The following is a 12,819-nucleotide window of genomic DNA, read 5'->3' as shown; positions in this document are numbered from 1 at the left end:
AGTGGTTACTTTAGGTAGTTCAGTATGGATTCACAATAAAAAAATAAATCCATGAAGTACAAGGCTGTGTATCTGAAACAGCTATCCATACAAAACACCCATTACCGCATCTTTCTCGTTATGAGGCAAATGCTGATTATTCACTGCTTAAATGTTTTTGCATGTTTTCCATGTAGCTCTGACTGTAAAGCATACATGAGTAGGCTATGTATGCAAATGTCTTAAGTCTTAAGGGGAACCACTCTATTTGTGCGTTGGCCTTTTTTGTTTGTGGGGATGAATGAAAAATGAATTAGATGTAGGTGTGAGTGAATAATCTCTAAAAAGTAAAACCAGTCTGACTAGTATGAGAGTGAAGCTTAAACCAACAAACATGGCAGAGTGAAGAATGTACTTGAATTTAGTTAAACGAGTTAATAGAAGTGCCTCCATTCATCCTAAACTGCTCCCACTCGTTGTGTAGTAGCCTAGTAACTCATCTCTTCACTGGGTCAGACCCATGATCATGATGACACAGCACAGACCAGGCACGAGGGAGGCTTTCATCCACACCCCCGTTCCCGCAAAGCATTATTGTTTTGAAACTTCCACGCAGTCAGTCAGTCACACCTCTGAGCCTCTGGCTGTGCACTTCTCATTGGTTTAGCTCTCCATACACCCCTTTCCGCAGCATTTCCGCCTTCATATTTTTGTTTCCGCGACAGAATGAGTTGCACGAATTAAACATATTACTGAACAGCGAGATTTCTTTTTACATCAGCAAGAATCTTGAAATCTGCAGTCATGTCAGACCGAGGGTCTTTCGACACTAATGTTGTGACTTTGACGAGATTTCTGCTTGAAGAGGGCAGAAAAGCCAAAGGCACGGGTGAGCTGACAACCCTGCTGAACGCGATGTGCACGGCTGTGAAAGCCATCTCCAGCGCTGTCAGGAAAGCAGGTATCGCGCACCTGTGAGTATATTATAGCCTACACAGTCGACTGGGACTCCAAAAAGTTTAGGATGCAAAAAACATTAGCTGAAAAAAGAATCTATTTGTTTTATTTTTAATATAAAAACACAAGAAGCATGCAAGAAAATGTCCAGGTCAAAAAAACAAAACAAAAAAAAGTAAGTTATCAATAAAGAAATATTTTGGTTTCTTTTTTTTCTTTCAATTTTTTTCTTTTATTTATTTATTATTTTGTGTGTGTGTGTGTGTGATAAAAAATTTATACATCATGGTTGCATTTACTGTAACTTTGTTTTTTATATATTTTTGTTTGTTTGTTTTTTTTTAAAAAAAAATGTATTACCGCGTTGTTTTACTGCAGTAAAAAGAATGTATCATGATAATTAGAATCATCACTGAAAATAATGGCAATAAGTAAAACATCATATATATAAGGTAATGAGAATTATAGGCAAATTATGCTAAATTGTCCTTAAAATAATGTCACAATGTATCATGTGGTATCTTCTGCAAAATATAATTTCTTCTTTCTTTTATTTTTGAGTGAAATATGACCTGGACATTTAAACCTTGGCAGGTTTTACAGGTTTTACACATTTTGATGAAAAATGGTTTTCTTGCACAATTACTCATTTAGACTTGCTAGATCATGCTGTTTTGGGGGAGGAAAAAACTGATTTGTATCTCTAGGGCCTCTTTATATTACAAGTTTGGAAATCTTTCAGTATATCCATAGGTTATTTATGTAAACAGTGCTGTTGTACTATGTGATATTGCTTTCTATTACATATATTGCAGTTCTATGAACAAGCATTGAGAAACAACACCTAAAAAATTCTTTAAGTCCCTCTGATCTGATTCAACTCATGACTTTGGAAAATGTCTGACAGGTACGGCATTGCTGGAAGTACCAATGTGACAGGTGACCAGGTTAAGAAGCTGGACATCCTTTCCAATGACCTCGTCATAAACATGATCAAATCCTCATTCACTTCATGTGTGCTGGTCACTGAGGAACATGAAAACGCAATCATTGTGGAGCCAGATAGACGAGTAAAACATTATACACATTGTCTGAAGAATAACTATACTTCAAGTGTTTAATCACTCCAAACCATTTAATCAAGATATGTTTTGTTTAATGTGTTTGCCAAAACTTGACAATGAGTTCACAGTAACTTTTCACATTTGATTCCAAGAATGGAAAAGTGTGTGTTCTGTACAGATCATGGAGAGCTAGTCCCCTGATTCCAACTGATTTTGGCAGCTAAGACTAACTTGTGAAATTCAGAACTTTGTCTGCACTGTTGGCCAGAAACCCATTCTGAATCTAATCTGACATCTATGGAAAGGACACTGAGAGACATGTGCTAAAATGTATAATGAATAATCAGAAAAAACCTGGAAATCAAGGACATTTTTAAAGGCCTTTCCTTCCTGAATATTACACAGAAGTTAATAAACACTTAAAAATTCATGGAAATTTAATGTTTTAATAAAAAATGTTTCTAGTTCTCAACTCAAGAAAGCATTCTATAGATTGATTACAAAATCCTTGTCAAGTAATTATAAATGACTGATAAAGTCTTGGAAATATATTAATCAAAAGCTTTGGAAACCCTCTATAACTTAAAATCAGACATAAAATGATCTTGTTTTAAGGAGGAGTGATGATTGAATAAGGAGTTGGGTGCAGTAAGGTTAAGGAAAGGTCAAATGTCCTCATATAATTGAGCAATATCATCATTAATCATTAAACGACTATGACAAGATGCACCACTACTTTAGTAATATTTAATTAACCGAAGCTTCTTCCATGTGTTTAAGGGTAAATACGTTGTTTGCTTTGACCCTCTTGATGGTTCATCCAACATTGACTGTCTTGCTTCGATTGGGACCATCTTTGCCATCTACAGGAAGGTATGACTGCACATATTTAATAGATTTGCAGAAATACATTGCTGAAATGATTGCTGTGTTCACAGTGCACAGACAGTGAGCCGTCTGAGAAGGATGCCCTGCAGCCTGGCAGAAACATAGTGGCTGCTGGATACGCACTATACGGCAGTGCCACCATGATTGTCCTCTCCACTGGTCAGGGAGTCAACTGCTTCATGTTAGATCCAGTGAGTCACTTTTACTCTTCATACACAGTTATCAATTGTCGGGTCATTTAGCAATAAATCGGTCGGTACAGTTTATTCAGTCTACAAAGCAAACTAAGAACTTCATCTGTAGTAAATCATTTGTAGCTTGAAATGATATGATTCATAAAGCTAGGAGACATTGTTCGAAACAGTGTAGTAGTTTTTTTATTTTATTTTAATGGCTTCAAAATTTTAGTGTCTTGCCCTAATTTATGAAGTATATTACAGTAAATGTGTCTTCTTCTTTTTCCTCATCTTCTATTAAGGGCGAATCCGAGTTATTGCTGTGGTAAATGGCAGCATGTTCCAGCCATGTCCTGTCTATATGCAATAAGTTCTAAATAACCCCTGCATTAATTAATTTATCATGTTATTTATTGTTACATCAGGCTATTGGCGAGTTCATTCTGGTCGACAGAGATGTGAAGATTAAGAAGAAAGGCAAGATCTACAGTCTGAATGAAGGTTATGCCCTTTATTTTGATCCTGCTGTCACAGAGTACCTGCAGAAGAAAAAGTTTCCAGAGGTTCAGTATGCAATTAAATAAACTTTTTTATTTATAATAAATCAAATCATTATAAAAGCTGAACAAATGTACACATTTCAAATACACCTCAATCACATTTTCATAATCAAAAATAAATAATATTATAATATCCAGCTACTAGAGGACACATTTATAGTATATCTATTAAAATGTGTTCAGGATGGCAGTGCACCCTATGGAGCCCGTTATGTAGGATCAATGGTGGCAGATGTGCATCGAACGCTTGTTTACGGAGGAATCTTCCTTTACCCTGCAAATGTGAAGAGCCCCAAAGGAAAGGTACTTCATCTAAACATTGTTTACATTTACATGACTTTGCTTTTATATATATATATATATGTATGTATGTGTGTGTGTGTGTGTGTGTGTGTGTATGTATTGTCTAGGAGTATTGTAGTATTGTTTTAGGTCGATGGATCATTGCTCTTCAAAGATTTTGTCGTGATAAATATCTAATTCAACAGCCCAAAAAGTAGAAAGTTGCTTTAAAATATCTGAATGCATTTAATAAAATACTTTTCTGAGCCGATTTGCTGTTGGTTTTAACTAGTAAGTTCCAACGGGTTCCTCAAGTTCATACAGAGTAACCACAGCAGTTTGTCACATGATCCACTATGTTTGACTACATGTGGTAATTGATATGTACTGTTCATATATTCACTTAAAAGTGTCCATATAGTTTTAGGGACACTGTACTATTTAGTGAAGTACATGAATGAAGTAAAGAAATGTAAAGTGTGTGTGTGTGTGTGTGTATATATATATATATATATATATATATATATATATATATATATATATATATATATATATATATATATATATATATATATATGACCTTTGCTCCAGTTCTTTTGTTTGGCGTCACATCTACAGCTGTGTCAGTGTTTACTCTCTCTTACCCACATGACCTGAGCTGAAAATGGATCAGTTACAGTTACATTGTAGATTCTTTTGTAAAAACCATTGTGCCATGCTATCATTTCACAATATCATAATTCAAATACCTTGGTGAGAAGAAAACTTTATACTAGCATGTGAGTCTTCATTGAATTGATCATCACATCCACAACAAGGCCTGTAGAGGGAGCTGTAGCACCCAGTTGCTAATAGAAGGAAGCCCTATAAATGTGACCCTGGACCACAAAACCAGTCACAAGGGTCAATTTTGATTTGTACATCATCTGAAAGCTTAATAAATAACCTTTCCGTTGAAATATGGTTTGTTAGGAGAGGACAATATTTGGCCGAGATACAACTATTTGAAAATCTGGAATCTGAGGGTGCAAAAAATCAAAATATTCAGAAAATCACCTTTAAAGTTGTCCAAATTAAGTACTTAGCAATGCATATTACTAATCAAAAATTAAGTTTTGATATATTTACAGTAGGAAATTGATAAAATATCTTCATGTAACATGATCTTTACTTAATATCCCAAGGATTTTTGGCATAAAAGAAAAATCATGAATTTTGACCCATGCAATTTAATGTTGACTATTGCTACAAATATACCTGTGCTACTTAAGACTGGTTTTGTGGTCCAGGAACACAAATATTCTTGAATAAATATGGGAGGAGGCTGAAAGAGACTTGTAAAACTTTGTTTGTATTCCACCTTCTTCAGCTCCGACTGCTCTACGAGTGCAACCCCATGGCCTTCATCATGGAGCAGGCCGGAGGGATGGCCACCACAGGGACCACCAACATCCTGGACGTCCAGCCCGAGAGCCTCCATCAGCGCTTACCTGTGGTCATGGGTTCCCCTGATGATGTCCAAGAGTACATCTCTATCTTTCAGAAACATCATAAATGAAAAGCAATAGCCAGAATGAGAAATTATATAGAAGTTACACTTTACACTCCAAAATAAGATACCAAAGTATATATATAAAACCAAATGATTTTTATACACTTTATACCTCCATGAAGAGATACAAGAAGAATTTTTGAAGTTTTTTTTTTTATATCTAAACTTTACACCAGTAAAGTAGAAGATTTACTTTGGGGCCGTTATTATAGAAACGCAATGTTGTCCGCATTAGACAATCTACCTGAGTATTATTGGCAGTTGAAATTGTTGATGGCCAAAAAGACAAGAAGCAAATTCATGGCGGCAATGAGGATGACTTGAATTTAAGTTGATTTTGTTTCTGTCTGTACAGACCAAATAATCACTTTTGAGGGAAGCTGTGAATAAAGTTCTTGGTGAAACCAGACTTTGTGAGATATGTGCTTTGTTAACAACTCATACATGATTTATAATGTACAAACACTAAATGTTACAACTACTGAAATTCTGTACAATTTCAGTAAACCTCTAAGGACACAATAATTTCATTTTTGAATGAAAAATACCTAATGTACTCCTATATAAACACAGATTTTAATACAGGACATGATGTACAACAAGTTTAAGCAACCTAATGAAGAGCAGATGACCTTTTCTGTAAAGGCCAGTAGGCGCAAAGAGTCCTGCTGACATTTGAGACGCATTTTGGGGTGTTGCTCTACACGACCTTGGTCAAAATATGTGCATGCATATCCGTTTATAAATTATACTCTCATTAAAGTAAAAAAAGCTAATGATGATTAGTATTTGTAGCATACTAAGTTCAGTTTGAGTGTAGAAATGATCAGAGAAATGCTTGCCTGTGTTCAGTGATCTCTTCTCAGCTTTTCTTCTGTGAGCAAAATGTTGTCTGGAAGGTTCTGATCATAAAAGAGTTTATTATTTTGGTCTCTGTAGCAGAGGAGGCGCCCGCGTTTAGGGCAATAAGAGCAGACTGAGTGCTTGTTTGGAAATACGTCAGCCAACCTGTTGAATCTGGAGAGTGACATCTATACCAATGCTGAAATGTATTGCATAAACAGTGCTTACAATTTAAATGATGTTTTCAGAAAGCATGTTAATTGCACTTTTCAGTGCTGTGAATCAAATATAATGCACGAGCAGCATGCTGTATATCGATTTTCTTAAAACGTGTTTGATGTGTTTAGTCATGGTTACAGACTTGATTTTAAGTTATGGGGACACATTTACGTATGAATAAATACACAGTATTATTAATGAGATCCATTTAATAGACCTTCAGTATTCATTGGGACATGACTGTCATAAACAATCGTGAGCTTTGCTTTATGACCCATGACCTTCTAACCTCTGAGTATATGTCATGTGTCAAGAGTGGACATAAATAATGAGCTGAGAGCCAAGGAACGTGCTTCTGGCTCTGCTAGCATTCAGGCTACACTACTGTCACTTGATCTGCTCCACCAATATAACCTTGGCCTTCATCCACTCACTGTGTATGTAAAAAGACTGCCTAGTGGCTCTACAGTTAGTTAGTCTCTGCCTGTCCAACTGCTTGTACACTCGGACACCATAAGGATGTCGGATCAGTCGGTCTTTGATGTGGACGTATGGACCCTCACCCGCTTTGTCATGGAGATGGGGCGGCAGGCGAAGGGGGCCACCGGAGAACTCACACAGCTCATTAACTCCCTGTTAACAGCTATTAAAGCCATTTCATCTGCTGTCAGGAAAGCAGGACTCGTTCACCTGTAAGTTTCATTGAATTATTTTGCATTATGTGAATGAATATATGTTACTGTAAAATATGCTGTGACTGTATGAAATAGAAGAGGGCAAAAGTTAATTCAGCTCAGCCAATGATCAAATAGAAATGCTAGATAAACAGACAGACATAGTTTTGTTTTTTGAGAAAGTCCTAGTTACAGTTCTAGTATGGTTAGTTAAGAAATACACTTTTAGTAAGTAATGTAGTTGTTTTTGTAAAGAAATGATATCAATATATATATAATAATAATAAATAGAAATAATTAATTAGATTTGAGGCTGCTAATTTCTAATTCGTTATAATCTGTTATTCTCATGGCAGCATGACTTTTTTTCCACTTCACCATTTTAGCACTGTTTTGGCATTTGAACCTCAGTAGTTGCTTTTCAATAATATTTGTATGCTCTGGTTTCACCAAACACAGTCAAGGCCTTGCGGGACAGGTGAATGTCACAGGTGATGAGCAGAAAAAGCTGGATGTGCTGTCCAATGATCTGGTTATCAATATGCTGCAGGCCTCTTATGGCACCTGTTTGATGGTTTCTGAGGAGAACAAGGATGCCATCTACACACCTGCAGAGAAAAGAGTATGATCCTTCTCAATAGGCTTGCTTATGAATAATTTTATGTATTTATTGTTAAAGGAAAAGTTCATTATTTACTCACCTTTATTGTTCCAAACGTGTAGGATGCTCTTTCTGTCCACAAAATAGGCAGAATTTTTATGTTAGCCTACTTTTTTCATGTATTAAGTTTGAACTATCCCTTTAAAAGGTTTTTTTTTTTTTTTTTTTTTTTTTTTTTATATATATATGCATTATAATTTATAATGAACCAAATGGAAAATAATGAATTGGAGTTATTATTTGAGTTAGACCTGGTCTAACTGGTAAATATTAAGCATATGACAATGCATGCTTCTGATTTAAAAAAAAAAAAAAAAAAAAAAAAAAAAAAAGGTTATTAAATAAAAGAGAGAATAATGTGGCTTAAAATGTGTTTGCTTGAAAGGAAACAATATATATTATATCTAGAGACAACTAATCCAATACTTATTTCTGATATTTAGAATACAGTCTTTAAATTCCTGGTAGTTTCCATCACACATCAGTCAAAGTTTTCTATGTGTTAAATGAAAAGAAACTTTAAGAGTCAAGTATTTAACATAAAATCACTTGGAATAAATGAATACAACCTAAGAAACGTTCATTTAGTTTCAAACCTCTCTTTGCCAATACCTCTCTTTGCTAATGCATGTTTATTGGCGTTCATTCAGATAGTTACCACACGAGGTCGCCGTAGATACGTCTTATTTCAGCTGCATACTCACTTCAGTCTGCTGTTTGTTATAGGGGAAATATGTGGTCTGTTTTGATCCCCTGGATGGCTCCTCCAACATCGACTGTTTGGCCCCCATAGGCACCATCTTTGCCATTTACAAAAGAGTGAGTGTTTGGGCGACATTTGTTGTTTGGAGTTGCATGTGCATTTTGTGTACTTTTTGATGCACAAGCAAACAAAAAATAACACCAATAATATAATATAGCCTAATTTTATTTTTTGTATAAGATTTATGTCATGTGGTTCTGAAATGCATTGGTTTGATGTCTGGTGTTCTTGTGCTACTTTCCCATACAGACTGACGAGGTAGCTGACTGCATGACCCTGCCTGATGACAAATATTGGCTAAGCAATACATTCAATTTAACTTTTATTGTATTTTATTAAGTGCGCTTGAGTGTAACTAAAATCTTAGTTTATTGCTTCACTTGTATTGCGTTTTTATATTAGGCTATATGTAGTGCAGTAAACAAAAATGTAATCTAGATGGAGACATTGCGGTTTAACATAAGTTTTAACATTCATTTAATCACGATGAGCCGAAATTCTTTTTCTTTTTTAACTTGCATAATATGAATAAAAAAAATATACAATCAAGATGCACAACAGACATATTAATAGTTTTGGATTGACATCTTGTGTTTATAAGAGGCTTCAATGGCAGACGCCTGAATCTGTTATGTTTTTTTCTCCTGTTTCAGATCTCTGAAGGAGAACCGAACGACAAGGACGCCCTACAGCCGGGCAATCAGATCGTGTGTGCGGGTTACGCGCTTTACGGCAGTGCCACGCTTGTGGCTCTCAGTACAGGAGCTGGAGTTAACTTCTTCATGCTGGATCCAGTAAGCACAAACAGTTAAATCTGAATAAACTACAGTATCTATGCTGCCTTGAGATCAGGGTTGCATGGTCACAAATAATATTTCAAAGTGCTAGGAAACAGTTCATTGAAGACATACCTAACAATTCAAGTGAATCATTTAGGCCTACAGTTTATTCACAACTATATGAACAAAGTGCACGTATGCCAAAAAAAAAATTTTTCTTAAAAACTGCTATGTAATAAACTGTAAAACTTTCTACACTTATATAACATTGTATTTTTCACTTCTGTTTATGGTTTGAATATTTAGATTTTTTTACACAGTAAAAGGGATGCTTCAGGGGGACACTTCTCTTTTTTTTTCAATTTCGGATGAAAGTCTTGAATATTTTGTGGCTGTAGTGAGCTAGTTTTGATTCCTCATCTTTGGCCCTTTTATATTCAATTATTCAGTTTTATTACAACACTGTACAGTTGTGTGTCAGTGTAACATGAGCTCACGAGAATATATATATTTTTGAATGTTCCTCTTCTTTAGGCAATTGGAGAATTCATTCTGACAGACAGGAATGTGAAGATCAAGAAAAAGGGGAAGACTTACAGTATCAACGAGGGCAATGCTAAGTACTTAGAGCCTGCAGTGAATGAGTATTTAAAACACAAGAAATACCCAGAGGTGGGTTCTATACAGAAACATAATCAGATCTAGCCAGATAGAATTGTTTCATGATTTATCTTTATTATTTTAGGAAAGTCTTATCATTGCTAGCCATTTTTTTTTACCTAAATGTGAGTGTAAGATCAAAGCACTTAGACAGCACAAATCAAACCATCGAGTGCACACTGTGATTTGTAGTGTACCACATCATGTGATCAAGCAAACATACTCACAAGTTCATGACATGTTGTGACAGAACAGGCAAAGTTGCTTAGCTGGCCTGACGAACACTTAGTCCCAAACAAAATGTGAGTCTGAATAATGCCTACTGACAGGTCAGAAGCTTGCATGACTGCGCTCAACATCAGCTGACGTTTACACACATTGCATGCTGGAAAGTCCTTCACTTCCTCTGCAGGAATTCATGTTCTGTTTTCTGAGCTGGAACATATAGACTCAGCATATGTAACAGATTCATGTTACTCTGCTAATCACAAGCCTCAGGTGCAGTGTGATCATAAAATATGCTGAGCATGATTTTTCTGTGGGTCAGTTGGTTAATATTTAAAGTTAACTGTTTTTAGTGAATACGTGTGAGAGCTCATCTTTCTGGGTATACGTGTTCTTGTTTGTTTATTTTTAAAGATCATCTTAATCAGTCTGATGGTGATAAAGAAAAAGTAAACAGGAGTAAAGACTGAAGAGCTTGTCTTAGATAAAATAATGCATTACGAAATGGGAAACTTGCTAATCAAGTAGCCTACATCATGTTATCAGCCATGTTTTATGTGGGATATCATGTTGTTTTCTTAGAAGTGTTGTCAGAAACTTTCTATCTGTGACCTCATGACGTATTGATTTGTTTGCATATTGTGTCTGTCATTGCTTGAGGTTAAAACATTACAACTTTTTTGTAGTTCCTTTTTTGTCATTTTTACTGCTCACGTCTTTCTGAAGGAAAAGGCATTATATTAGATGACAGATGTTTGATTTTAGCTGTCCAGCTGGGTTTCAGTTTCCTAGAACTTCTTACACTACTTCCTGTTTTCCTGTCCACTTTTATTAAAGCACTTGTGACTTCTGCTCCAGACAGTTTTTTTTTTTTGATTGTTTGCCAACTTTCTTAGATATTGAGGTTTTTTTTATTCAGAGATCCAAGCCTAGAAAGATCATGTATACACAAAGAATCTCATGCAAACTCAGATATATGAAGAAGCATGGAGTTTTTGTTTATATGAATCCTGATATTATATTTGACAAATGTGATTGTCTTACAGGATGGCAGTGCCCCATATGGTGCCAGGTATGTTGGGTCGATGGTGTCTGATGTACACCGTACCATTGCCTATGGTGGCATATTCATGTACCCAGCCAATGAGAAGAGTCCAAAAGGAAAGGTGAGTCGGCTAAGTTGTTACGACATGATCATTTTTAGCTCACGTGTTTTAAGATATTCAGGGCGAACAGTGGAAACCGATCATAAAAATTAACAGTTAAGTTTTGCTTTAGTTACTATATGAGACCATGATCCACACTGACAAAAAATAGTTTATTTGACATGAATCACCAATAGGTTTCGCCTAGAGCCCTTCTTCAGAGTATTGAGCAATTCAATCCCTCCCCCACTTTTTAAAATCATTAATTATACTGTAGAATACTTTATGGTTTAGAGCAGGTACAGGCAGGTCATATTCTGATAACAGATAACCGCTCATTTCACGGCAGAGGGCTGTCGTTCCTGATAATAGGCAGTGACAAAACACATGACATGAGCCTAGACTGGAACAAATACACACTATAGCATGAAAGCAGTGAGCCAGATATTATATCTGCAGTTCATGCTGCTTTTCAGTGTACAAACTTTAGTATGTATTGCCACAGTCCAGTTTCTCTGTTCTACATAGATAAGAATAAAAATGAATCCATTCTGAATGAACTCAACATGTTCAATGCTTCTTAGCTGACCCAAATCCACAACTGATAAGAGAAAATGAAACATACTGGCTGTAAACTCGGAGGTAAAACTATGATAACTGCTCATGGTTTAGCATAAGATGGACCCTTTGAAAAATAACTTGAAATGTGAAAATTAGCATTATGTAACTTGTAAGGTTCTCACATGTTTGATTCTCTCCAGCTGAGGCTCTTGTACGAGTGTAACCCCATAGCCTTCCTGATCGAGCAGGCCGGAGGCATCGCCACCACAGGCACCCAGCGCGTCCTGGATGTTATTCCCGAGTCACTTCACCAGAGGGTGCCCTTTGTGGTGGGATCCCCAGACGATGTGGAGGAGTACTTGTCCTTTGTCAAGAAACATAAAAAGTAAAGATTTCGGTTGCGATATGATCCATTGAAAGCCCACATGACATAGATACAAAACATCAAAGTAGCTTTTTTGTTTTTAATAGTGCAAGCAATGCTTTTGTAAACAGAATCACATTAAATTTCCAGTATTTTAAATCATTTTCTTTCTTTATTTTACAAATCACTCACTCAAGATCTTGATCTCTTGTTCGAACAGAGCCCTCCCTGTTAGTACAAGAGGCAAAACCCCAATAATCTCCACTCTACAAGTCTTAGTTTGCTGGTCATGATGTCGGCCCATGTAATGGCAATGTGCCAAGAGACAGACAAATAGAACACGTTGTATTACTGGAGCAAAAGAACAGCCCTCCATGTTAATTTTCACCTCACCAGGTTACAACAGGCACAGCGAAGGAAAAATAGAACCTTTGTGGCACTTTTTTTTCCCTTTAAAACACCTATTA

The 12,819-nt window shown here is 36.0% G+C and overlaps 2 protein-coding genes across 3 annotated transcripts; both read left to right on the top strand.

The window, feature by feature from the left end:
• The first annotated feature begins 612 nt into the window (after positions 1–612).
• Positions 613–5,867, top strand: fbp1a (fructose-1,6-bisphosphatase 1a). The gene is made up of 7 exons (XM_042724582.1): positions 613–953; positions 1,844–2,006; positions 2,781–2,873; positions 2,939–3,079; positions 3,490–3,627; positions 3,808–3,927; positions 5,276–5,867. Exons 1-7 carry the CDS (start codon positions 784–786, stop codon positions 5,462–5,464), a joined length of 1,014 nt encoding a protein of 337 aa, XP_042580516.1. The 5' UTR covers positions 613–783; the 3' UTR covers positions 5,465–5,867.
• A 1,028-nt stretch (positions 5,868–6,895) lies between these two features.
• fbp2 (fructose-1,6-bisphosphatase 2) lies at positions 6,896–12,514 on the top strand. 2 transcript variants are annotated; one of them, XM_042724580.1, is made up of 8 exons: positions 6,896–7,212; positions 7,654–7,816; positions 8,582–8,674; positions 8,868–8,876; positions 9,272–9,412; positions 9,932–10,069; positions 11,329–11,448; positions 12,189–12,514. In XM_042724580.1, the coding sequence occupies exons 1-8, from the start codon at positions 7,040–7,042 to the stop codon at positions 12,375–12,377; spliced, it is 1,026 nt and encodes a 341-aa protein (XP_042580514.1). In that variant the 5' UTR covers positions 6,896–7,039; the 3' UTR covers positions 12,378–12,514. The 2 variants fall into 2 exon arrangements, with proteins under 2 accessions (XP_042580514.1, XP_042580515.1); XM_042724581.1 differs by lacking the exon at positions 8,868–8,876 and having other exon boundaries at positions 6,898–7,212.
• Positions 12,515–12,819: the final 305 nt, after the last annotated feature.

This window comes from Cyprinus carpio, chromosome B5, assembly GCF_018340385.1.
Source record: "Cyprinus carpio isolate SPL01 chromosome B5, ASM1834038v1, whole genome shotgun sequence".
In the NCBI taxonomy this organism is placed as follows: domain Eukaryota; kingdom Metazoa; phylum Chordata; class Actinopteri; order Cypriniformes; family Cyprinidae; genus Cyprinus; species Cyprinus carpio.
This window is presented reverse-complemented; position numbering and strand designations above follow the sequence as displayed.